The sequence below is a fragment of the Schistocerca americana genome, chromosome 10 (genome assembly GCF_021461395.2).
Source record: "Schistocerca americana isolate TAMUIC-IGC-003095 chromosome 10, iqSchAmer2.1, whole genome shotgun sequence".
Taxonomy (NCBI): Eukaryota; Metazoa; Arthropoda; class Insecta; order Orthoptera; family Acrididae; genus Schistocerca; species Schistocerca americana.
Window position 1 is genome coordinate 111,769,385 of NC_060128.1, and position 24,559 is coordinate 111,793,943.

The following is a 24,559-nucleotide window of genomic DNA, read 5'->3' on the forward strand; positions in this document are numbered from 1 at the left end:
GTATACGTCGGACCCGCGTGTCGCCACTGTCAGTGATTGCAGACCGAGCGCCGCCACACGGCAGGTCTAGAGAGACTTCCTAGCACTCGCCCCAGTTGTACAGCCGACTTTGCTAGAGATGGTTCACTGACTAATTACGCTCTCATTTGCCGAGACGATAGTTAGCATAGCCTTCAGCTACGTCTTTTGCTACGTACTTTTCTTCCTACTATAAACTCCTATAACTGTTCCAGACCTCACGCCAGCCTGCGTGAGCTTAAACGCGTGCCTTTCGGCTACTGGTCATAGTGACTTGGCTGTCTTGCCAAGTCACAACAGTTAAGATATGCAACACAGCTGTATGATCCTGCACAGACAAGTGGACAATATGTCCATCATCACTGGTGACAGTTACATGGAGACAATGAGATCCTGAATGGCATTGAGCATAGTTCACCAGAGGCCACTGATTGTATATTTGCATGGCAGATGTGGGATCCTGACCTATGTAAGCAGCAATATTGCATAACAGTATGTTGACAGTTGTGATTACTAATTTTTACTGTTCAAGATAAATATTGTGAAATCGATCTGATTGAAAAATAAAGGTATATTATCAGAAAAATAGTATAGATTGAAAAATCAGCCATCCAGTTGCAAATACCAATATTTTATCTTGTGATGCCTGTTGCATCATCTGATGTAATAAGGCCAATACTTCTGAAGAAGAACACCACATGTAGCAGTTCCACCTGCTTTATTTATTTTATTTGCTGCTCTCAGTGCCGACATACTGCGTTGCTACACTGGCTGAAAAATGGGGTTTGTAATTTGGACGCTGACTACGGTAAATATTGTAGCTGACAGATGCACAGTTACATTTCACCGCCTTTTGCTTTCACTGTCACACAACCCCCCCCCCCCTCCCCCCATAACTCACATTTATATATGTATGGACAGTGCACTATTGTTTTAAACTTTCCATAAGCCTCATTAATATTTTGCAGGCGAACCTCCACGTACTGCTTCAATAGTTTACTGTTGGCTGTTGGACATCTACGAGCAGTAATAACATAACCACATAGTTCACAGTCCTCCAAATAAATTAAACTGTCACTGTCATTGCTTTAACACATGGCCTAGTGGTGTAACACTTATTTCACTGTTAGGTTGAAGCATTGTTGTTGTTCTAAGCAACACAGGTTCCTCGTCTGAAACTCGGCCGTGAATTGACTGTTTCTGGACTAAAAACCGGGCCCTTATACATTCTCACAATAATAGGTGCTGAATCTACACATTGTTCAAAGTTAAATTTACAGAAATTACAATTAAAAGTTAACTCATTAAATTAACTGAACATATGAAAAATTCCATCTTTGTAACACTTTCTTCTACTACAAGAGCTAGGCCAAATTATTTGTTTAAATCGTGAAATTAACAAATATAGTTATGCAAACAATACTTTTGACAAAACTGTTAATTACTTTGGAATTAATGACGGGCTGGTTTTACTAACATGTTTTCGAATAGAGCCAAATGGATATTTTCAGATTACTAGTATTTTGTCTCCAAAAGGTTTATAATTAGTACAGAATTTATATTTGTTTATAGGCCAACAATAGAATTTAAGTTACAAAACAATTACTAATTTCACCCTATAATGAAAGATACCAATGAAGAATAGTTGAAATAAATTAGAAAATCAATTACGTACATAAAACTAAGCACAAAATTAGATCTAGTGATATATTCTTTAAAACTGAGGGCCAATATTTTTCTTTTATGAAAATGCAGATTATATTAATGTATGCTAATGTTAAATAGTTAAAAGTAACAAAACGAATTTAAAGAGGCAGATGAAAAAACAAGAGGGGAATTAAAATTATCCCAGCTTGCTTCATCATAACCCCTGTCTAGTAAAAGTATCTGGACACCCCTGTCTAATCAAAAGTATTTTGACCCCCTACATACTGCAGAATTTACCACCAGATGTCATGAGAGGCAGACCCGCCACTATAAAAGTCAGTACAGGAACAGTAGCAGTAGAATTGGTTAGTCCATGTCTCTGAATTTGGACTAGTCATTGGACATCACGCGAGTAATAAATTTATGAGGATATTTCAACCCTAAGACTGCCCACATCAACTGTCAGTGACGTGATCATGAAGGGGAACATGAAGGAATGACCGCAACTAAATTGAGCCCAGTTGGACCTCATGTACTGACCAACAGGAACCATTGAGTATTGTGGTGGGTGGTTGTAAAAAAGTGAGTGAAATCGATGGAAGGAATCATTTAAGAGTTCCGATGTGCTACCAGATGTCCAGCTAGTACAGTGACAGTGCATACAGAGTTGAAACGAATGGAATGGAGTGCAATGTCGAGCAATTCCTTTTAAGTGACACATTTCTACCATTGATGCTAAGCGTTGCAGAGGTGGTGTAAAGAGTGATAGCACTAGACATTGGATGGCCAGAAGTGAATGGTTTGGAGTGAAGAATTACACTATACTGTGTGGCAATACGAAGGAACAGTTTGGCTTTGGCAAATGCCTACAGAATGTTATGTGTTGTCACCTATAGCACCAACAGGAGGTATGGAGGATATGGTGTTATAATACGGGGGGTGTTTTTTGTGGGTATGATGTGGTCCCCTTATTGTGCTTAACAAACCACTATTTTTTGAAGGATATGGACCCTTTTCACACCTACGTGCACTATGTACAGAAGAAGAACAGTTCATAAATGATATTTCTTTATGTCAATGTGACAGTGCACCCTGTGAGACAGTGGTTTAAGGCGAATAACATTCCTGAAATGGACTGACCTGCTCAGAGTCCTGATGTGAACCCATTGGAACATCTTTGGGGTAAGTAGGAAATTGACTTCTCTCCAGACCCTAGCATCCGACGTCACTTCCTCCTCTGGTTGTTGCCTGTGATGAAGAATGACTCGACATTCCTCTACAGACACTCAGACACCTCATCTACAGTGTTCCCAGCATAATCTGAGCTGTCATAAATGTGAAGGGTGGACACAACCTATATTAACATCTGCTGATAGTTGTGCAAATGATTTTCATCAGATAGCGTATATCCTGACTCAATCAACATCCCTCAAGGTTTTCCTTTGCAATGTGATTTACAGAACACAGTGTGTGACTAATTAATTAATTAATTAATTAATTAATTAAAGTGTTCCATTCTGTTTCAGGATTCAGTGAGAGGCACACGCTTGAGCAAAGAGACAACCTCTGTAAGGCAGGGCTCGGCTGCTTGTCCTTTGGGGGAGGACTTGACCGACAACTCACTGCCCCACACATTTAGTGTGACAAAGCAGCCATCCATAAAAATGACTGCAAAAGCAATGGCTGCAAGAAAGAAAGTACTCGCTCCCTCGACTCCGGACCCTCTGAAGGCACCTCCTTCGTATAAAAGAGGTGTTGTCCCTAGGTAGTAAATGCATTTTCTAGTCTGTTTCATCCAGTGTGATAAAATTTATTAACGCTACAAATGTGACATTATTACAGTGTGAAAAAGTAGTTCTTATTTATATGGAACTAGCTGGTTGCCCTGAGTTCACTGCTTGCTTTACCCCTAACGATGAAAAACTGTGCTCAGTAGTTAGGAGAAAGCACAAACCACACCCCTTACAAAAAGGGAAGAGATCTACAAAACTACTGTCCAATATTCTAAGATCAAGCCTAATATGGTATCTCAAACAATGGCTCCATTGTGTCATCCAGCAAGCCTCAAAAACACTGGCCACATGCAGGCCAACTTATGCTTATATCATGACATCCGGAATGCTGTGGATTAAGGCAGTCAGTTAAATTGAATTTTTCTTCACTTTTGGAAAGCATTTGATGCACTACTGTATGAATGCTTATTAGAAAAAAATACAATAAAATGGGGAGTACACATCATGTATTTTGTATGGAGAGCCATAAACAGATCTAGAAGTAACTTCAGGCATGATGCTGGGAAGTGCAGTGAGACCCTTGCTGTTTGTGTGGTATACAAATGACCTGGCAGATAATATAGGTGATTGAAAATGAATTTTCTGCTTAAAAACAGCTATAACTATTCAGTGGATATTGATAATAACTATACATCTACGTACATACTCCACAATACACTGTATAGTGCCTGTTCCACTCGCTAGTAAAATAAGCAAAAAACGACTGTCTATAGGCCTTTGTACAAACCCTAATTGCTCTTCTCCTACATTTGACGTCCTTATGCAAAATGTAAATGGCGATAATAAAATCATCCTGCAGTCAACTTCAAATGCCATTTCTCTAAATTTTTTAAATATTTTTTCACAAAAATAATGTTGTCTTCCCTCCATAGATTCCCATTGGAATTCGTGAAGCATCTCCAAATACTTACATGTTCATCAGACTTAATATAAATCTAGCAGCTGAATTATCATAGATAAAGATGAGATTTAAATGTCCTAGGGAAAATTTAATTATAAGATCTGTAAGATCACCTGTGGTACCAGACTTCCCCATTACGTCCAACCCTGGGGTGCTGTTCCAATGCCAAAGAGCCCTGGAAAGAGTGACAATTTAGTGGGAAAATAAGCTAAAGATATGAACTAAAGTTTGTTGTTTTTCTATTCATTTTCATTAACTTAAATTTATCTACATTTACAACTAGCTACCTTTCACTGTGTCTAAGTCATCTTGTATCCTCCTACAGTATTACAAAAAGGATAGATTGCTACTCACTATATAGTGGAGACGTTGAGTCACAGAGAGGCACAACAAAAAGACTGCTAAACAAGTGAGCTTTCATACAAAAGGCCTTCATTTAAAACATTCAAAACACACACACACACACACACACACACACACACACACACACACACACACACACACACACACACACACACACATATTCACTCAAACACAACTCACACACACATGGCCACTGTCTCTGGCCTTGGCAATGCTCCAAGCTCAGAACATCTTTCCCTCACATTAAGGTCAATGTTTAATACTAGTAGACTTCTTCTAGCCAGTAATATCCTCTGTATCTTCATCTACATATACATTTATATCCTGCAAACCTTTGTGAGATGCGTAGCAGAGGGTACATCCCATTGTAACAGTTTTTACGGTTTCTTCTGATTCCATTCACATATCGAGTGCAGGAAGAATGATTGTTTAAATGCTTCTGTGTGCGCCATAATTACTGTAATCTTGTCATCACAACCCCCATGGGAGTGGTATATAGGATGCTGTAGAGTATTCCTAGTCTGATCACCTAAAGCCAGTTCTTAAAACTTTGTAAGTAGTCTTTCTTGGGATACTTTATGTCTAAAATTAACAGCAATGGCAGCTCTTTGTCGCAAAACAGGAGGACTTTGACACAGGTTTCGGCATCACTATGAGTGCCTTCATCATAAATAAATCTCTGATGAAGGCACTCATAGCAGTGCCAATATCTGGGACAAAGGACTCCTTTTTTTTGTGACCAAAGGTTGCTATTGCTGTTAATTTTACTTTGTAAATGGTCACTGGCCATGCAGCTGTGTTCAAAACTTTATATCTATCTTCAAGAGTCTGCCAGCTCAGTTTCTTCAGCATCTGTGTGAACTCTCTCAGAGATCAGACAAACCTGCTGCCCTCCTCTGTATATGTTCAATATCCCCCATCAGTCCTATCTTGCACAGGTCTGTGGCACCTCTGGCGTAGAGCCCCTATCTCTGACTCTGACATTTTTGGACTATGTTCTATGCTCTCTCAGAGTGCAACTTTCATATCACCATGTTTGTTCTTGCTTGCTTCGATGTCTAATAAATGCATTTATGTTATCTAAAGTGTGTTATTACCGATCTGCAATACGTAATAACCACTGTGGTGACCCCGACATCGTCATCGTATGTTCGTGAGTTATTTTGTGCTTCTGTTCATCATTAATGGACTTCATGTACCAGCCTACATTGTGTTCAGAACAATGGATCTACCAGTGTCTTTCGGTGCTAGTGCTACACATCCTATTAACTGTGCTTGTGACCACGAGTGGTCAAGCCGACCTAATGTGCATTTGGTTAAAAGTGAACTATTATCTATGTTCAGCAACACCGGTGGTCACTTAACCTTAACCAGCTCAACATGACCACTGTCAAGTACGACTATGCAGCAACGGGCACTAAATGGACAGTGCATGCCGCCTAGTGACATCGTGGACGATAACCCAGTTAAGGACATTGTGGTTTATCCCTCAGCGACGCAACCTCCTTCAATTTGGTTTGATGTGCCAATGAAGTTTCAGAACTGTGATTCAAACATTCCAATGAAGGGGGGTTGCACATTCTTATATACCTAGTGTCACAACACCCCTGCCGCATGCTGTCTCAGCAACACTGGTCACCTCAACCGAGCTGGTTTCCGCAACCGTCGCTCTGTGGTTACACCACGATCTCCTTGCACTCACTTTCATAACAGCACTGGCTGATCTGTCCACACCTATTACCGGGTCAGTGGGAGAGCGGTGTGCTGACCACGTGCCCTTCTGTATCCCCATGTGGTGATGCATAAGGGCTGAGGGTGACACTGTGGCTGGTCCATACTGTTTGGTCTTTAAGGCCTGTTCAGACAGTGTTCATTGTTCAGCACTCTGTATTTATGAACTGAGATGACTATTTTCTTTGAAAAATACTGATGTATTCAAATAAATATTAAGCTACCAAATAGAAGAAATAATAGTTATTTAATATTATCTAAATAATATTATCTCCTACCCCCATGAACCATGGACCTTGCCGTTGGTGGGTAGGCTTGCGTGCCTCAATGATACAGATGGCCGTACTGTAGGTGCAACCACAATGGAGGGGTATCTGTTGAGAGGCCAGACAAACGTGTGGTTCCTGAAGAGGGGCAGCTGCCTTTTCAGTAGTTGCAGGAGCAACAGTCTGGATGATTGACTGATCTGGCCTTGTAACACTAACCGAAACGGCCTTGCTGTGCTGGTACTGCGAACGGCTGAAAGCAAGGGGAAACTACAGCCGTAATTTTTCCCGAGGGCATGCAGCTTTACTGTATGGTTAAATAATGATGGTGTCCTCTTGGGTAAAATATTCCGGAGGTAAAATAGTCCCCTATTTAGATCTCTGGGCGGGGACTACTCAAGAGGACGTCATTATCAGGAGAAAGAAAACTGGTGTTCTACGGATTGGAGCGTGGAATGTCAGATCCCTTAATCGGGCAGGTAGGTTAGAAAATTTAAAAATGGAAATGGATAGGTTAAAGTTAGATATAGTAGGAATTAGTGAAGTTCGGTGGCAGGAGGAACAAGACTTTTGGTCAGGTGAATATAGGGTTATAAATACAAAATCAAATAGGGGTAATGCAGGAGTAGGTTTAATAATGAATAAAAAAATAGGAGTGCGGGTAAGCTACTACAAACAGCATAGTGAACGCATTATTGTGGCCAAGATAGACACAGAGCCCATGCCTACTATGCTAGTTCAAGTTTATATGCCAACTGGCTCTGCAGATGATGAAGAAATTGATGAAATGAATGATGAGATAAAAGAAATTATTCAGGTAGTGAAGCGAGACGAAAATTTAGTAGTCATGGGTGACTGGAATTCGACAGTAGGAAAAGGAAGAGAAGGATACGTAGTAGGTGAATATGGACTGGGGCTAAGAAATGAAAAAGGAAGTTGCCTGGTAGAATTTTGCACAGAGCATAACTTAATCATAGGTAACACTTGGTTCAAGAATCATAAAAGAAGGTTGTATACATGGAAGAATCCTGGAGATACTAGAAGGTATCAGATAGATTATATAATGGTAAGACAGAGATTTAGGAACCAGGTTTTAAATTGTAAGACATTTCCAGGGGCAGATGTGGACTCTGGCCACAATCCATTGGTTATGAGCTATAGATTAAAACTGAAGAAACTGCGAAAACGTGGGAATTTAAGCAGATGGGACCTGCATAAACTGACAGAACCAGAGTTTGCAGAGGTTTTCAGGGAGAGCATAAGGGAACAATTGACAGGAATGGGGGAAAGAAATACAGTAGAAGAAGAATGGGTAGCTCTGAGGGATGAAATAGTGAAGGCAGCAGAAGATCAAATAGGTAAAAAGACAAGGGCTAGTAGAAATCCTTGGGTAACAGAAGAAATACTGAATTTAATTGATGAAAGGAGAAAATACACTCCTGGAAATGGAAAAAAGAACACATTGACACCGGTGTGTCAGACCCACCATACTTGCTCCGGACACTGCGAGAGGGCTGTACAAGCAATGATCACACGCACGGCACAGCGGACACACCAGGAACCGCAGTGTTGGCCGTCGAATGGCGCTAGCTGCGCAGCATTTGTGCACCGCCGCCGTCAGTGTCAGCCAGTTTGCCGTGGCATACGGAGCTCCATCGCAGTCTTTAACACTGGTAGCATGCCGCGACAGCGTGGACGTGAACCGTATGTGCAGTTGACGGACTTCGAGCGAGGGCGTATAGTGGGCATGCGGGAGGCCGGGTGGACGTAACGCTGAATTGCTCAACACGTGGGGCGTGAGGTCTCCACAGTACATCGATGTTGTCGCCAGTGGTCGGCGGAAGGTGCACGTGCCCGTCGACCTGGGACCGGACCGCAGCGACGCACGGATGCACGCCAAGACCGTAGGATCCTACGCAGTGCCGTAGGGGACCGCACCGCCACTTCCCAGCAAATTAGGGACAGTGTTGCTCCTGGGGTATCGGCGAGGACCATTCGCAACCGTCTCCATGAAGCTGGGCTACGGTCCCGCACACCGTTAGGCCGTCTTCCGCTCACGCCCCAACATCGTGCAGCCCGCCTCCAGTGGTGTCGCGACAGGCGTGAATGGAGGGACGAATGGAGACGTGTCGTCTTCAGCGATGAGAGTCGCTTCTGCCTTGGTGCCAATGATGGTCGTATGCGTGTTTGGCGCCGTGCAGGTGAGCGCCACAATCAGGACTGCATACGACCGAGGCACACAGGGCCAACACCCGGCATCATGGTGTGGGGAGCGATCTCCTACACTGGCTGTACACCACTGGTGATCGTCGAGGGGACACTGAATAGTGCACGGTACATCCAAACCGTCATCGAACCCATCGTTCTACCATTCCTAGACCGGCAAGGGAACTTGCTGTTCCAACAGGACAATGCACGTCCGCATGTATCCCGTGCCACACAACGTGCTCTAGAAGGTGTAAGTCAACTACCCTGGCCAGCAGGATCTCCGGATCTGTCCCCCATTGAGCATGTTTGGGACTGGATGAAGTGTCGTCTCACGCGGTCTGCACGTCCAGCACGAACGCTGGTCCAACTGAGGCGCCAGGTGGAAATGGCATGGCAAGCCGTTCGACAGGACTACATCCAGCATCTCTACGATCGTCTCCATGGGAGAATAGCAGCCTGCATTGCTGCGAAAGGTGGATATACACTGTACTAGTGCCGACATTGTGCATGCTCTGTTGCCTGTGTCTATGTGCCTGTGGTTCTGTCAGTGTGATCATGTGATGTATCTGACCCCAGGAATGTGTCAATAAAGTTTCCCCTTCCTGGGACAATGAATTCACGGTGTTCTTATTTCAATTTCCAGGAGTGTATAAAAACACAGTAAATGAAGCAGGCAAAAAGGAATACAAACGTCTCAAAAATGAGATCGATAGGAAGTGCAAAATGGCTAAGCAGGGATGGCTAGAGGACAAATGTAAGGATGTAGAGGCTTATCTCACTAGGGATAAGACAGATACTGCCTACAGGAAAATTAAAGAGACCTTTGGAGAAAAGACAACCACTTGTATGAATATCAAGAGCTCAGATGGAAACCCAGTTCTAAGCAAAGAAGGGAAAGCAGAAAGGTGGAAGCAGTACATAGAGGGTCTATACAAGGGCGATGTACTTGACGACAATATTATGGAAATGGAAGAGGATGTAGATGAAGATGAAATGGGAGATACGATACTGCGTGAAGAGTTTGACAGAGCACTGAAAGACCTGAGTCGAAACAAGGCCCCGGGAGTAGACAACATTCCATTACAACTACTGATGGCCTTGGGAGAGCCAGCCCTGACAAAACTCTACCATCTGGTGAGCAAGATGTATGAAACAGGCGAAATACCCTCAGGCTTCAAGAGGAATATAGAATTCCAATCCCAAAGAAAGCAGGTGTTGACAGATGTGAAAATTACCGAACTATCAGTTTAATAAGTCACAGCTGCAGAATACTAACGCGAATTCTTTACAGAGGAATGGAAAAACTGGTAGAAGCCGACCTCGGGGAAGATCAGTTTGGATTCCATAGAAGTGTTGGAACACGTGAGGCAATACTAAACCTACGACTTATCTTAGAAAATAGATTAAGGAAAGGCAAACCTACGTTTCTAGCATTTGTAGACTTAGAGAAAGCTTTTGACAATGTTGACTGGAATACTCTCTTTCAAATTCTGAAGGTGGCGGGGGTAAAATACAGGGAGCGAAAGGCTATTTACAATTTTTACAGAAACCAGATGGCAGTTATAAGAGTCGAGGGGCATGAAAGGGAAGCAGTGGTTGGGAAGGGAGTGAGACAGGGTTGTAGCCTCTCCCCGATGTTATTCAATCTGTATATTGAGCAAGCAGGAAAGGAAACAAAAGAAAAGTTTGGAGTAGGTACTAAAATCCAGGGAGAAGAAATAAAAACGTTGAGGTTTGCCGGTGACATTGTAATTCTGTCAGAGACAGCAAAGGACTTGGAAGAGCAGTTGAACGGAATGGACAGTGTCTTGAAAGGAGGATATAAGATGAACATCAACAAAAACAAAATGAGGATAATGGAATGTAGTCGAATTAAGTCGGGTGATGCTGAGAGAATTAGATTAGGAAATGAGACACTTAAAGTGGTAAAGTAGTTTTGCTATTTGGGGAGCAAAATAACTGACGATGGTCGAAGTAGAGAGGATACAAAATGTAGACTGGCAATGGCAAGGAAAGCGTTTCTGAAGAAGAGAAATTTGTTAACATCGAGTATTGATTTAAGCGTTAGGAAGTCGTTTCTGAAAGATTTGTATGGAGTGTAGCCATGTATGGAAGTGAAACATGGATGATAAATAGTTTGGACAAGAAGAGAATAGAAGCTTTTGAAATGTGGTGCTACAGAAGAATGATGAAGGTTAGATGGGTAGATCACATAACTAATGAGGAGGTTTTGAATAGAATTGGGAGAAGAGGAGTTTGTGGCACAACTTGACAAGAAGAAGGGACCGGTTGGTAGGACATGTTCTTAGGCATGAAGGGATCATAAATCTAGCATTGGAGGGCAGTGTGGAGGGTAAAAATCGTAGAGGGAGACCAAGAGATGAATACACTATGCAGATTCAGAAGGATGTAGGTTGCAGTAAGTACTGGGAGATGAAGAAGCTTGCACTGGATAGAGTAGCATGGAGAGCTGCATCAAACCAGTCTCAGGACTGAAGACAACAACAATATTATCTGGTAAGTTCTGTGTTGTCTGGGTATTTATTTATAGCTGTCCCTGAGACTTCATGTGCGTGGAATGTATATTCGGATCATAAAGTTTCTTTGTATACATCAGTTGAAGCAGAGGAGCTTGTTTTCTTCACTAAAATAAGCAGAGCCACATAGAGCTGACCATATGAAAAGCAACTGTACCAGTTATTAGGGTTTTTCCCATTCAATTCATGTAAGGAGTGTTGGAATGAAGATTGTTTAAATGGCCCTGTGTGTGTTGCATTTAATCTGGTCTCGCCCTCAGAATCCCAATGGGAGTGATACATAGGACGTTCTAGTATATTGCTAGACCATCTAGTCTTTCTTGGGCCATCTATTGGGTCTTTGGTGTCCTACACCATGATAATTAAACATCCAGAAAGCTAAGCTGAGCAAACAATTTTAGATAAAACTTTAAATTATGACACCTTTTTTCTGTACTCCAGTTCTGATGAAATAAAGCGCATATGTTTCCCCAAGTTACACTCAAATTATCTATGAAAACCTCACGAAAATTGTGCTAGTAGTTTTAGAGAATAGTGTATTCAAACAGCCAGACATGACAATTTTAGACAAGACCTTAAATCACTATATCTTTCTCTGTTTTCTGATTTTGATGAAACAATGCCTATATGTAGCCCCAAGCTATGCTCAAGTTGCCTGTAAAAATCCCACAAAAATTTTTCTAGTAGTGTAGGAGTTTAGCTTGTTCAAACAGACAGACATGATGGTTATTGATGAATCTTTAAATCATGATGTCTTTTTTTCTGTGATTTGATTTTGATGAGATAACACCTACATGTTCCCCAAGCTACACTTGACCTCTGAAAACCCCATGACGAATAGTTCACTAGTCCCTATCCTCCACTGACCTACCCCCTTCCCTGCTCCCACTCCAGCGCAGCACAGCCTTCTATTCTGGCAAACACCTACTGCTCTTTCTTCCCCATGACGAATAGTTCACTAGTCCCTATCCTCCACTGACCTACCCCCTTCCCTGCTCCCACTCCAGCACAGCACAGCCTTCTATTCTGGCAAACACCTACTGCTCTTTCTTCCCCTTCTCTACTTACCTGCTTCCCCCAAACCTCCTAACTGCACCTATTATCCCTACCCTGTCTCCACCACACCCCAGCACACTGCCACAAGTGGCACCACACCTTCCCCCATTCTTAGTTGCTATCCCTCCTTCTCCCTGCCCCGAGCCACCTGCTTACCCTCCACTGTCCACCCCTGGTTGCTGCTCACATTAGACGCAGTTGCAGTCAGGCCACAGAGGTCAGAGACAGTGGCCGTTTGTGCGTGAGTTATATTTGTGTGAATGTGTGTGTGTTTTCTATTTCTGGAGAATCACTTTTTTTGTCCGAATGTATAAATGTTTAAAAGTCTCTTTATTATGCCTGTCTGTGGCTCAACTCACCCTCTATGTAGTGAGTAGCAATCTATCATTTTCATACCATTGTTGTTATTCCATCGTCGACTTTCCACTGTGTGATTTTTTTTGGTCTTTTTTAAGGTTTACCTTGACTCATTTCACTTCCCTTAAAGTTCTCTTTCTTGATAGAATTTACGGAATATGGATGATGGATGATTGAATGAATTGGTGATTGTACACTGAGGTGACATAAGTCATGGGTCACCTCCTAATATTGTGTTGGACCTCCTTTTGTCCAGCTTAGTGGAGTACCGTATTTACTTGAATCTAAGCCGCACTTTTTTCTGGTTTTTGTAATCCAGAAAACCGCCTGCGGCTTAGAATCGAGTGCAAAGTAAGCGGAAGTTCTGAGAAATGTTGGTAGGTGCCGCCACAACTAACTTCTGCCATCAAATATATGTAGCGCTACACAGGCATGCTTTGCATGCACAAATACAAATACAAAGATAAATACTGGCGCCAAAACCTCTGCATCAGCAAATACATTTTAAAAAAAGCTGGAAGATGAGATTTTTTCTCCGCCCCGAGTTTCGACCACTGTATTTTTATACATTATCCAACGAAGTAAATAGAAATTCCGTATTGTTCATCTTCGAATGTAGCAGCATTTCAATGTACTACGAAAATCCAACTTGCAAGACTGTTTGGGATGTTTGTCAATATGGCCAACTCTATGTTCTGAATTTTTTCCTACTTGTGAGAAGAGATGGTTGCTAATAGGAACTCTTGTGAATCACATGCAGTATTCTCTGCACCATAAGAATAATATGAATATAAACATTTTGCCATGTAATCTTTCATGTTTGCTAATATTTCATTTAAATCCTGTCTGCCTAATAAACTACGAAACTAGAGTGAGACAACAGCAAACGCGGAAGAATATACATATCATGTCATGTTTATATTCAGATTATTCTTATGCCGAATAGCAATACATTCAGAAATGAAGCATGGCAATTGACTAGATTTTTAAATCTAAGATGACTCTAATTTCTGTGCAGAATGTAATATACTAAAGAGGCATCTGCAAAGATTTTCAAATGGAGAAAAATTTTCGCTAAACTCTCGTTCAGAACATCTTCTATCATGCAGTCTATTATTTGGTTCTTGTTGATCATTATCAAAGAAAGGAGCAGTGTAAGTAAGAACAAATAGCAGTCTCTTGCCATATTTTCACTTATGAGACAATTCCTCTCTTTTTTTTTTAATTGTAAGCGGCGGAAGCACGCGCAAAAGCAAGCCATGCCACGAGCGACAACAGGCTGTAAACACTCATTATCAGAATGTGACAAACAATGCATGACACAGTACAGTAATGCATTTTCAGCTTAGTGTGATGTAAACACCTATAACAAAGAGAACGTCACTTATCAGATCAGAGAAAAATAAGCAATCAATTCAAACCAGACAAAGCACATGAAAAAGGAAGGGTACCCATATAAATACGGACGGAGCGCCTGACGCATAGCAATGGCTTCCTGGTAAAGCTTAACTGCTAAGCTTACGACTCGAACCAAACTACTGTAGCTGTATCGTCATTCATTTGACCTAAATTGTGTCTCATATTACAATGGACCAACTTCGTTTCGATTTGGAGGTGCGGCCTAAAACTTTTCTCTCCCCTTGAATTTCGAGTCTCAAATTTCAGGTGCGGCTTATATTCGGGAATTTTTTTTTCCTTGATTGCAAGTCTCATTTTTCAGGTGTGGCTTAGATTTGAGCAAATACAGTAACTTGATGCAGTAAGGACTCAACAAGGCATTGGAGGCCTCTGCAGAAATATTAAGCCACGTTGCCTCCATAGCTGTTCCTAATTGCAGAAGTATTGCTGGTGCAGGATTTTGTGCATGAAATGACCATTTAAATAGATTCCATAAATGTTCAATGGGATTCATTTTGCATGGCCTGGCTGGGCAAACCCTTTGCTTGAACTGTCCAGAATGTTCTTCAAACCAATTGCGAACAACTGTGTCCCAGTGACATTGCGCATTGTGATCCATAAAAAATCTATTGTTGTTTGGGAACATAGTCCATAAACAGCTGCAAATGTTCTCCAAGTAGCCAAACATAGTCATTTCCAGTCAATGATCAGTTCAGTTGGACTGCGTTAACACAAGCTGTACCATTATGGAGCCACGACCAGCTTGTGCTGTGTCTTGTTGACAGCTTGGGTCCGTGGCGTCCTGGAGTCTGTGCCATACTTAAACCCTACCATCAGCTCATGCTAACTGTAATCAGGACTCATCTGATCAAGCCATGATTTTCCAGTTGTCTGGGATGCAACCAATATGGTCACAAGCCCAGGAGAGATGCTGTGCTGTTAGCAAAGGCACTCGCATGGGTCATCTGCTGCTGTAGTCCATTAACACCAAAGTTTGCCACACTGTCCTAGTGGATACAACAGTCATACATCTCACTTTGATTTCTGCAGTTATTTCATGCATTGTTGCTTGTCTGTTGGCACTGGCAATTGTACGCAAATGCTGCTTCTCTTGGTCCTTAAGTGAAGGCTGCCAGGCACTGCGTTGAGAGGTAATGCATGAAATTTGGTATTTTTGGCACACTCTTGATACTGTGGATCCCAGAATATTGAATTCCACAATGATTTCCAAAATGGAATGCCCCATGCATCTGGCTCCAACTGCCATTCTTCATTCAAAGTTTGTTAATTCCCACTGTGCAGTCATAATCGTGTTGGAAATATTTTCACATGAATCACCTGAGTACAAATTATGGATCTGGCAATGCATTGCCCTTCTAAACCTTGTGAATGCATTACTACTGCCATCAGTATATGTGCATATTGTTATCCAATGACTTTTGTTACCACAGAATATGAAAAAAATAATGAAAAGTCTTTGTAAACACAACAAAAAAATTCACATATTATTCTTTTGTCATAAACAAATTTTTCTGTATTTATAGGAGTGTTATTTCATTTCTGTCCTTTAATTTTATGGCTTGTTTCAGTAATAAGAACAAGTTTCATTATATAATACAGACAAGTTATAATGAATGTGTACTATACTATAGAAGGATTCTGACATTATCAATTCAAATTGCAGGTACCTGCGGTCTCAGAAGAAAGAACAACAGAAAGGAGATGAAGAGTTATTTGATTCCCAACAAGGATACATTCCTCTCCCAAATGACACTAGGAAAGAAGTGCTTACATTGCTCAGGAAAAGTAGGAAATATCTTCTTCTTAGTTGCTGTTGCTACATAATTCACTGGCAAATTAAGGAAAATTAGGCTTTAACATGGAAGTATTATCGATGACAGTGTTGCTAAGGCAGAGTTACTAAGCACAGCCTTCTACAATTTCTTCACCAAAGAATACGAGGATGACTAGCTTAGAAGTAGATATCCTCAAAGTAGAGAAGAAAGTTAAATCACTTAATAAAAACAAGACTTCCTGTCGAGACTCTATACCAATTATTGAATTACAATGAAATACAGACAATTAGCTGCATATAGGCGTTGATAAATATCAATGGGGACAGTTGAAAATGTGTGCCCCGACCAGGACTTGAACCCGGGATCTCCTGCTTATGTGTCAGATGCTATATCCAACTTAGCCATCGAGGTCACAGAGGATAGTGTGACTGCAGGGGCTTATCTCTGGCATGCTCCCTGTGAGACCCACATTTCCAATGTACTATCCACACACTACATTTGTAGTGCCCCTGCCGACTATACTCATTACTCATGACAGTCAGTCTACTGATTCCCGTAAGAGTTTGAGCAATCTGAGTGCATCCACACTGAAGAAGGTCATTGGCCTGTAAGCCTTATCTGTATGAAGATTGTATTTGTTCTTTTGGACATGTCCAAAAGAACAGGTACCATCCTCATATTCATATCTATACTAATTAGGTTCCTTTCAGAGTATGCTGATGCCATAGCTCCATACTTAACAATCACTTATAACTGCTCACTTGACGAAAGATCCATACCAAAAGACTGAAAAGTTGCACAGGTCATACCAGTATTCAAGAAAGCCAGTAGGAGTAATCCATTAAATTAAAGGCCTATCTCATTAACACTGATCTGCAGCAGGATTTTGGAACATATATTATGTTTGAACATTATGAGTTACCTCGAAGGGAACAGTCTATTAACAAACAGTCAATACAGTTTAGAAAATATCATTCTTGTGAAACAAAACTATCGCTTTACTCATACAGAGTGTTGAATGCTATTCAAATTGATACCATATTTCTAGATTTCCAGATGATTTTTGACACCATACCTCACAAGTGACTAGTAATCAAATTGCATGCTTGTGGAATATTGGTTCAGTATGAGACTGGATTCTTGATTTCCCATCAGAAAGATTACATTTCATTGTAATTGACAGAAAGGCATGAAGTAAAACAGAAGTGATCTCTGACATTCTCCAAGGCAGTGTTATAGGTCATCTGCTGTTCCTTATCTATATAAACAATTTAGGAGACAATCTGAGCAGCAGTCTTAGGTTGCTTGTAGATGATGTTGTCCTTTAGTGCCTACTGAAATCATCAGAAGGTCACAACAAATTGTAAAACAATTTAGAAAATATCTCTGTATGGTGCAAAAATTGGCAGTTGACCCTAAATAATGAAAGTGTGTGATCATCCACATGAGTGCTAAAAGGAGTCTGTTAAACATCAGTTAAACAATACATCATTCAAATCTAAAGGCCACAAATTCAACCAAGTACTTAAGTATTACAATTATGGACAGCATAAATTGGAAAGAACACATGTAAAATGTTGTGAAGATGGTAACAAAAGACTGTGTTTTATTGGCAGAGTGCTTAGAAGAGTCAAGAGATCTACTAAGGAGACTGCCTGTATTATGCTTGTCCATCATCTTTTGGAGTAATGCTGTGTGATTGGGATCCTTACCAGACAGGGTTAATAGAGTATATTGAGAAAGTTCAAAGAAGGGCAGCACATTTTGTATTGTTGAGAAATAGGGAGAGAGCATCACAGACATGATACAGAATTTGGGGTGGACATAACTAAAACACACACATTTCTTGTTGCAGCAGGATCTTCTCATGTTATTTCAGTCACCAACTTTCTCTTCTGAATTGAAAAATATTTTGTTGATGCTTACCTACATAGGGAGACTTGATCATCATAATGAGGGCAATCAGAGTTCACATGGAAAGGTACAGGTGTTCGTTTTTTCTGCACGCTGTTTGAGAGTGGAATAACAGAGAACTATTGTGAAGGTGCCTCAGTGAACCCTCTGCAGGCATTTAAGTGTGATTTGCAGAGTATCCATGTAGATGTAGGACATACTGTCAATGACAAGACCATAAGTGACAAGTAGAACTGGACTCTTAACGTTATACCGATTGACTTTGCCACAGGTGTGGAAGGTGGCTTCATCACTGAACACAGTTTTATTATGTTAATCATCTTCAGTCTGCATTTTGTTAAACATTTCTAGTCAAAACTCACATCTTTTTTAGCACTTTCACTTAAAGATTGCAACTGCTCCAATTGGTTTGAATGACAGGTGTTTATGCAATACCTTCCTCACTGTAAGACTATGCATATTCAGTTCTAAGCTGACACATTCCATTGATTTACCGAGACTACGAATATAAGACTGCCAAACTTGTTCAATAACTGTGTCAGACACAGCTGGCCAACCTTGTCCGCTGTCCTATGTGGTACACAGCCAGTTTTGATGAAACCATTGTATCAATAATAACAGTTTGTCTCTGAGGTGGTGGCTGTGTTGTCTCTGAACTGTAGTAGCAGATTTGGATTCATGAAACAATGAAAACCATTGCTCACACTCTGCACCGTTATATGACTCCATGTTGACTCGATGTCTTCATCCTGATCACGCTTCTCGCATTTGTTCCCTCTTCTATATTTTATATATTGTGTCACTTCTTTATCTATTACACCTCTATTGTATATTATACATTCCCCCTCTTTCTTTCTCATTCTGAGTTTTATCTTGTCTCTGTCATGTTTATATACAAGCTTATAATGATTTTTATGGTTACCCATAAAGTTTTATTTACCATGTGTCTTGTATTGGTTTATCAGCCTTCCCTTCTTTTTCTAGTGATTTTTTAATGTATTTGTTTCAATACCTACACAATGTAGAATGATGAACCAGTCAGCCTTATTCAGCCTTATTAATATTTTATTCATGTCTTATCTTGGTAGCATCCGCATTTCCTATTGGGTCATCTGCTCCCCGTATGCACTGTTGCAGCCTCTTAGCCCCTCAGGAGTTTCAACCAGAACCCCTCCCCCCCCCCCCCCCCACTGGCCTCGGAGACATGCTCTGATGGCTGCTCTTAGCATAAGTGGTACTATATTTGCTCTTTGTATGGCATTTTAGCAGAAGTTCTAGTTCCAAAAGATAGTGTTCAGTCAACTTGTTTATATTTCTCAATCTCCCTGTATAGATTTCAACCAAATTAGGCATATGAACAGCAGACTTCATGACTGTCAGTGCTATAGAGTTTATAACCTTCTAGCTCCAATAGGAGTGGAGATGTGGTCAAACACATGTTTTTACAGTCCCTGCAGAATAAGCTGCCCTGTATGACTGTGTTTTGTGGGAACAGTATCACCCTGCCTGATCGACCTGATTTTGCAGGGCAGCCTGCACGTCATCTTCAATAAATGGTTTTTCTGCCCCCAACTTAGAAGCTGCCCTCTCGCTGTCTACTTACTCCATCACCACACCACCACCACCCTCTCTCTGTGCCTATTTCAATCTTCTTCACACTCTCTCTGTTTATCTCATTCTCCAACTCTCCGTCCACCCCCTCCTGCACCCCTCTCTCCCTGTCCATACTCTCCCAGCTCCCCTCTCTCTGTCCATCTCCTCCTCTCCCCTCACTCTGTCCATCCCCATCTTCCCCCTCTCTCTGTTAGTGACCTTGTGTTCTCCTCTCTCCCTGTACATCCCCTCTTGTCCTCTCTCTCTGTCCTGTCCTTCCTCTACCTATCTCCGACATTCCCCAGCTGTACCCATCTGCATGTGTAGCCCCTGCAAATCAGGATGATAATGCAGGCCATTACCTCTCCCACAACATGTCTGTTTTCCACAAATGGGAAAGAATGGCATGGATAGGGAGGGGATGGACAGAGAAAAGACTGAAGAGAGAATGTACTGAAAGAGGGGGAGAAGGAGATGCACAGAGAGAGGTCAGAGGAGGAATTGGACAGGAAGAGGGAGGAGAAAAGGGAGATTCAGGAGGTAAGGCCGGTATTACACTATCAAATTTCGTTGTCAAATATCTTTGTCAAAAATCTTTGTCAAAGATATTTGATGGTGTAATAGGAACTTTGTCAAATGTCGTCCAATGTTTGATCAAATCTAGGGCCTCGCTGTAGATTTGATCAAAGAAATCGCTTGTCTTCTGTTCACTGCAATGTGACATGTTACCACATGGAGCGCTAGCATCGCTGCAGCACTCTGTCGTCTGTAGTGTTTTTATAAACATTACCGGTAAATACAATTGGTGTGTGCCGACAACTACAAAATTAATAGAGATGTATGAATCTGATGAAGTGCTTTACAACGTGAGACGCCCTGAATACAAAAATAGATTAAGAAGATTGGAGACCTGACATGACCTGACCTAACCTAACCTAACCTAACATAACATAACCCTCTCCTGTAGCAAGGAATCTGAGTGTTACAGTGAGCCTGTCTTCTGAAGATGTAGCAATTCTTAAGTGAATATTGTGCTTTGTGATAGGAGGATACACTTCACTGAGCACATACAGAAATGTATGCTCATCCACTCTTGAGTAATTGATGTACGACTTGACGTCTTCCACCGTGAGCTCACGTAACAAGTTTTGTTGAATGCTTTTATCGTGTCGTCGTAAAACCCACAGCTTCACCCAGATAAGGTTATTTTTTCATTTCATAGATCCATGCTGCGGAGATCCTCGTGGATGTGGAACATGTCAATTTTTTTTAAAGCTGAAATAACAGTACTAATAGTATGAATAAATACAATACATCATTTGTTTCTATTAAAAATTTTGCCAATGGAGTAGAAGGAGTTGGCCACTAGTTAGTCTTTCAGGCTCCTTTTAAACTGATCTTTATTTGTAACTCGATTTTAATGTTTGCTGGCAAATTATTGAAGATGAGTGTTCCTGAGTAGTGGACCCCTTTTTGAAGTAAAGTAAGTGCTTTTAAGTCCTTGTGCAGCTCATTTTTGTTCCTGGTATTGTATGTATGAACTGAGTTGTTTGTTGGAAAAAGAGATATATTATTTAGGACAAATTTCATTAAGGAGTAAATATACTGAGAGGTAGTAGTTAGTATACCCAGTTCTTTGAAGAGGTTTCTGCAGGACATCCATGAATTTGCTCCACAAATTATATGTATTACATGCTTTTGGACTCTGAAAACTTTTGTGTGACTTGAAGATTTACCCCAAAATATTATACCATATGACATTATGGAATGAAAGTAGGCAAAGTATGCAAGCTTTTTCATTTTTATGTTGCCTATGTCTGCTAACACTCGAATTGCAAATACAGATTTGTTAAGGCATTTCTGCAGTTCTGTGGTGTGCTCCTCCCAACTGAATTTATTATCAAGTTGTAATCCGAGGAATTCAAGAGTGTCAAACTCATATGTATGGTTCCTTTTTTTCCCCACTTCTTTTCCGCATGTGCACACAATGCAATTGTGGTACGTGCATCTGCTGCAGTTAATAACAAGTTGTTGTCAGCCATTTTGAACTTTGACAAAAAATTAGGTGACAGTGTAATACACCTTCTAGTACTACATCAAAGATCTTTGTCAAATATGTTTGATGGATCTTTGATCAAATCTTTGACAAAGAAATTTGATAGTGTAATACCGGCTTAAGTGGAAATGGTAGTGGGGTAGTCAGCATGTATAACAGGATGAGAGGTGCTGGAGGATAGTAACAGAGAAAGAGGGAGGATGATATAGACAGAGGAAAGGGAGGAAGGTGTGATCAGACAGAGAGAGGACAGAAGAGTTGGATAGAGAGAGAGAGAGGTGGAGATGAAGAGACATGGAGAGTGAGGAGAAGGAAATAGACAGATAGAGATGGAAGGATGTGGTGGACAGAGAGATGGAGGGAGGAGATGGACACAGAGGAGAGAGGGAGGTGTGTGCAGTACATAGTGTGTTTGTTGTAACTTGAGACAACTAAATACCTCAAAAATTATGAGTTGCATGAAAAAAAATCTGACTGAAAAGTTAATATTTGTAAAGGTGACATTTGTCTGTGCTACAACTGGTCACCTCCCACCATTTTTATTGTGTATCCAGATTATACACTAAGAAATATGTGTGGTTTACTCAAACCATTGTTTTCCATTTGTAGTAGGTGGTGCTGTGATTGACAAACATCATGTGTGACTGTTTTTACAATTAAGAATGGACACATTTTATTCTATATTTCATTTTGATATAAATGAAAACCTTTGTGTTCTAACAGTTGGGCCCAGGAACAATGACAGGAATGTAATAGTCCCCATTGGAATGCTTAATATCAGTGAGTCCCCTTGCCTCTCTCCATTGGGGTGCTTAATTTTGATGAGCCCCTCATCTCTCACCATGGTGTGCTTGATTACAGTGTATCTCCTTGCTTCTCACCATTGGGGTACTTGAGTTTGGTAAGTCCCCTTGCCTCTCACCACTGGGGTGCTTCATTTTGGTGAGCCCCTTGCCTCTCAGCATGGGGTGCTTGATTGCAGTGAGTCCCTTTGCCTCTCACCATTGGTGTACTTGAGTTTGGTGAGTTCCCTTGCCCCTCACCATTGGGATGCTTGATTTCGGTGAGTCCCTTGCTCTCACTACAGGGTGCTTGATTACAGTGAATCCTCTTGCCTCTCGCCATTGAGTGTTGGTTTCTGACAATCCCCTTGCCTCTCTCCATATCTGTTAATTTACAATAAATGCTCAAACACAAAGGTTTACATTTACATCATAAATTAAATATAGATTCAAATGTGTTAGTTCTCAATTGTAAAAACAGGCAAACTTAGTATTTGTGAATTACAGTGCTATCTATAACTAATGAGAAACAGTGGTCTGAGTAAATTGTATGCATGTTTTGGCATAGAATCTGAATATGCAATAAAGATGAGGGTCCCCATTTTAAAACAGAAAGTTGACTCCATCCATGCAGGAGGGGTGGGTAGGAGTTGGCCACTTGTGCACAGACAGTTGTCCTCTTTACTAATATTAACTTTCCACACAGATATTTTCATACAAAGGATCATTTTCAAGATATTTATTTACCTCAAGTTAAAGGAAAAGAAACACCCTGTATGTGTTGAGCACACACATGGACAAAGAGGCATGGAAAGGCTAATATATCATTTAAAAAGAAACCATGTGCTAACATTTATTTCATTCTATCCCTTAAACTTATGATAAACCTTAGAACATTAATTTTCTTCTTAGCCTTGTAGTACAGGATCTGCTTTACTGAAATCTGGAAAATTTATTTATTTTTGTTTAATTTTGTGGTGGGATGACCTCCTTGCTGCCAGAGTCATCAGTTGCCTCAAGGAGGGAGTCATGTGCACCATCTGCATAGTTGGGTGTGTGATTATATTTTAACTGTTTGTGTATAATATTTTCTGAAGAGGGAACTGGGGACCAGCCCTGCATTTTAAATGTGCACAGGAAATCACTTAAAGTCCACAGTCTGGCCGGCCGGTACACCAGCTGTGATCTTTGATCTGCTGCACATATTTGATAGAGGACTGGCTCACTGTCCCATGTCACAAGCTAGAGTGCTGCACTTTATGCTACATGACAGGTCAAACGCTATGTGAGCAGATCAAAGCACAGTAAACTGACGATAGTTTTATTTCAGGTTTTGCTGATTTGGCTCATCAGCTAAACATGCTGCCACTTCGACCGCCAAACCTAGAGATTCGAGAAAGGAGAATGGACATTGAGAAGCAGCTGGATAAACTAGAAGAAGCAATTCAAGTATTTTCTCAGCCTGAAGTATCTGTGAAACTTGCACTTCACAAAAGGAGTGTGAAAAGTGTTTGAATGAAGGAGCACAGTATTACTTACAGTTAACAGACAATTACTGCCTGACCCAATCAGGCGAGAAAAACTTAAGAACTGTTGCATTTTGACATATCAAGTAATCTATTGTTCCTGTGTCCCCTGTAACCAGTGTCACGAAAGTTCCCATTGTCTTCACACAATATCGAAGTGTGTATTATTTTCACAGAAGAAAAATAAATGATTAATTTTCATTTTATTTGTTGTTGCTTTTGTTTTAGTCTTTAGTCTGAAGTCTGATTGATTGCAGCTCTCTGCACTAGTGTGTCCTGTGAAAGACTCTTCAGCTCTGTGTAGCCGCTGCAAGCTACATCCATTTCAACCTTTCTACTGCCTTCAAACATTGGTGCCCTCCTACTGCTTTTATCCCCCTACACTTCTTTCCATTTTATTATGAACACCTCTCTGTTACTTCTATAACTCATCAATTATTATTGATGTGCACTTTTTTTAGATATAGTGACACTAAGACAGTGGAAACATTTTAAGTGAGAAGGAAGCTGAAAATAATTAATAAAACAAATTATCGTCTGATTCTTGTGTCTCCCTGTCAATATTTGTGGCTAATTGGAAATCATGGCTCACTGAAGTAAGCATTCTTACATCTAGT

The 24,559-nt window shown here is 40.9% G+C and overlaps 1 protein-coding gene across 1 annotated transcript; it reads left to right on the top strand.

The window, feature by feature from the left end:
* The first annotated feature begins 3,305 nt into the window (after positions 1-3,305).
* On the top strand, positions 3,306-24,044 carry LOC124552238 (enkurin domain-containing protein 1-like). Its single transcript, XM_047126520.1, has 3 exons — positions 3,306-3,430; positions 15,960-16,081; positions 23,747-24,044. Exons 1-3 carry the CDS (start codon positions 3,330-3,332, stop codon positions 23,929-23,931), a joined length of 408 nt encoding a protein of 135 aa, XP_046982476.1. The 5' UTR covers positions 3,306-3,329; the 3' UTR covers positions 23,932-24,044.
* The last annotated feature ends 515 nt before the right edge of the window (positions 24,045-24,559 follow it).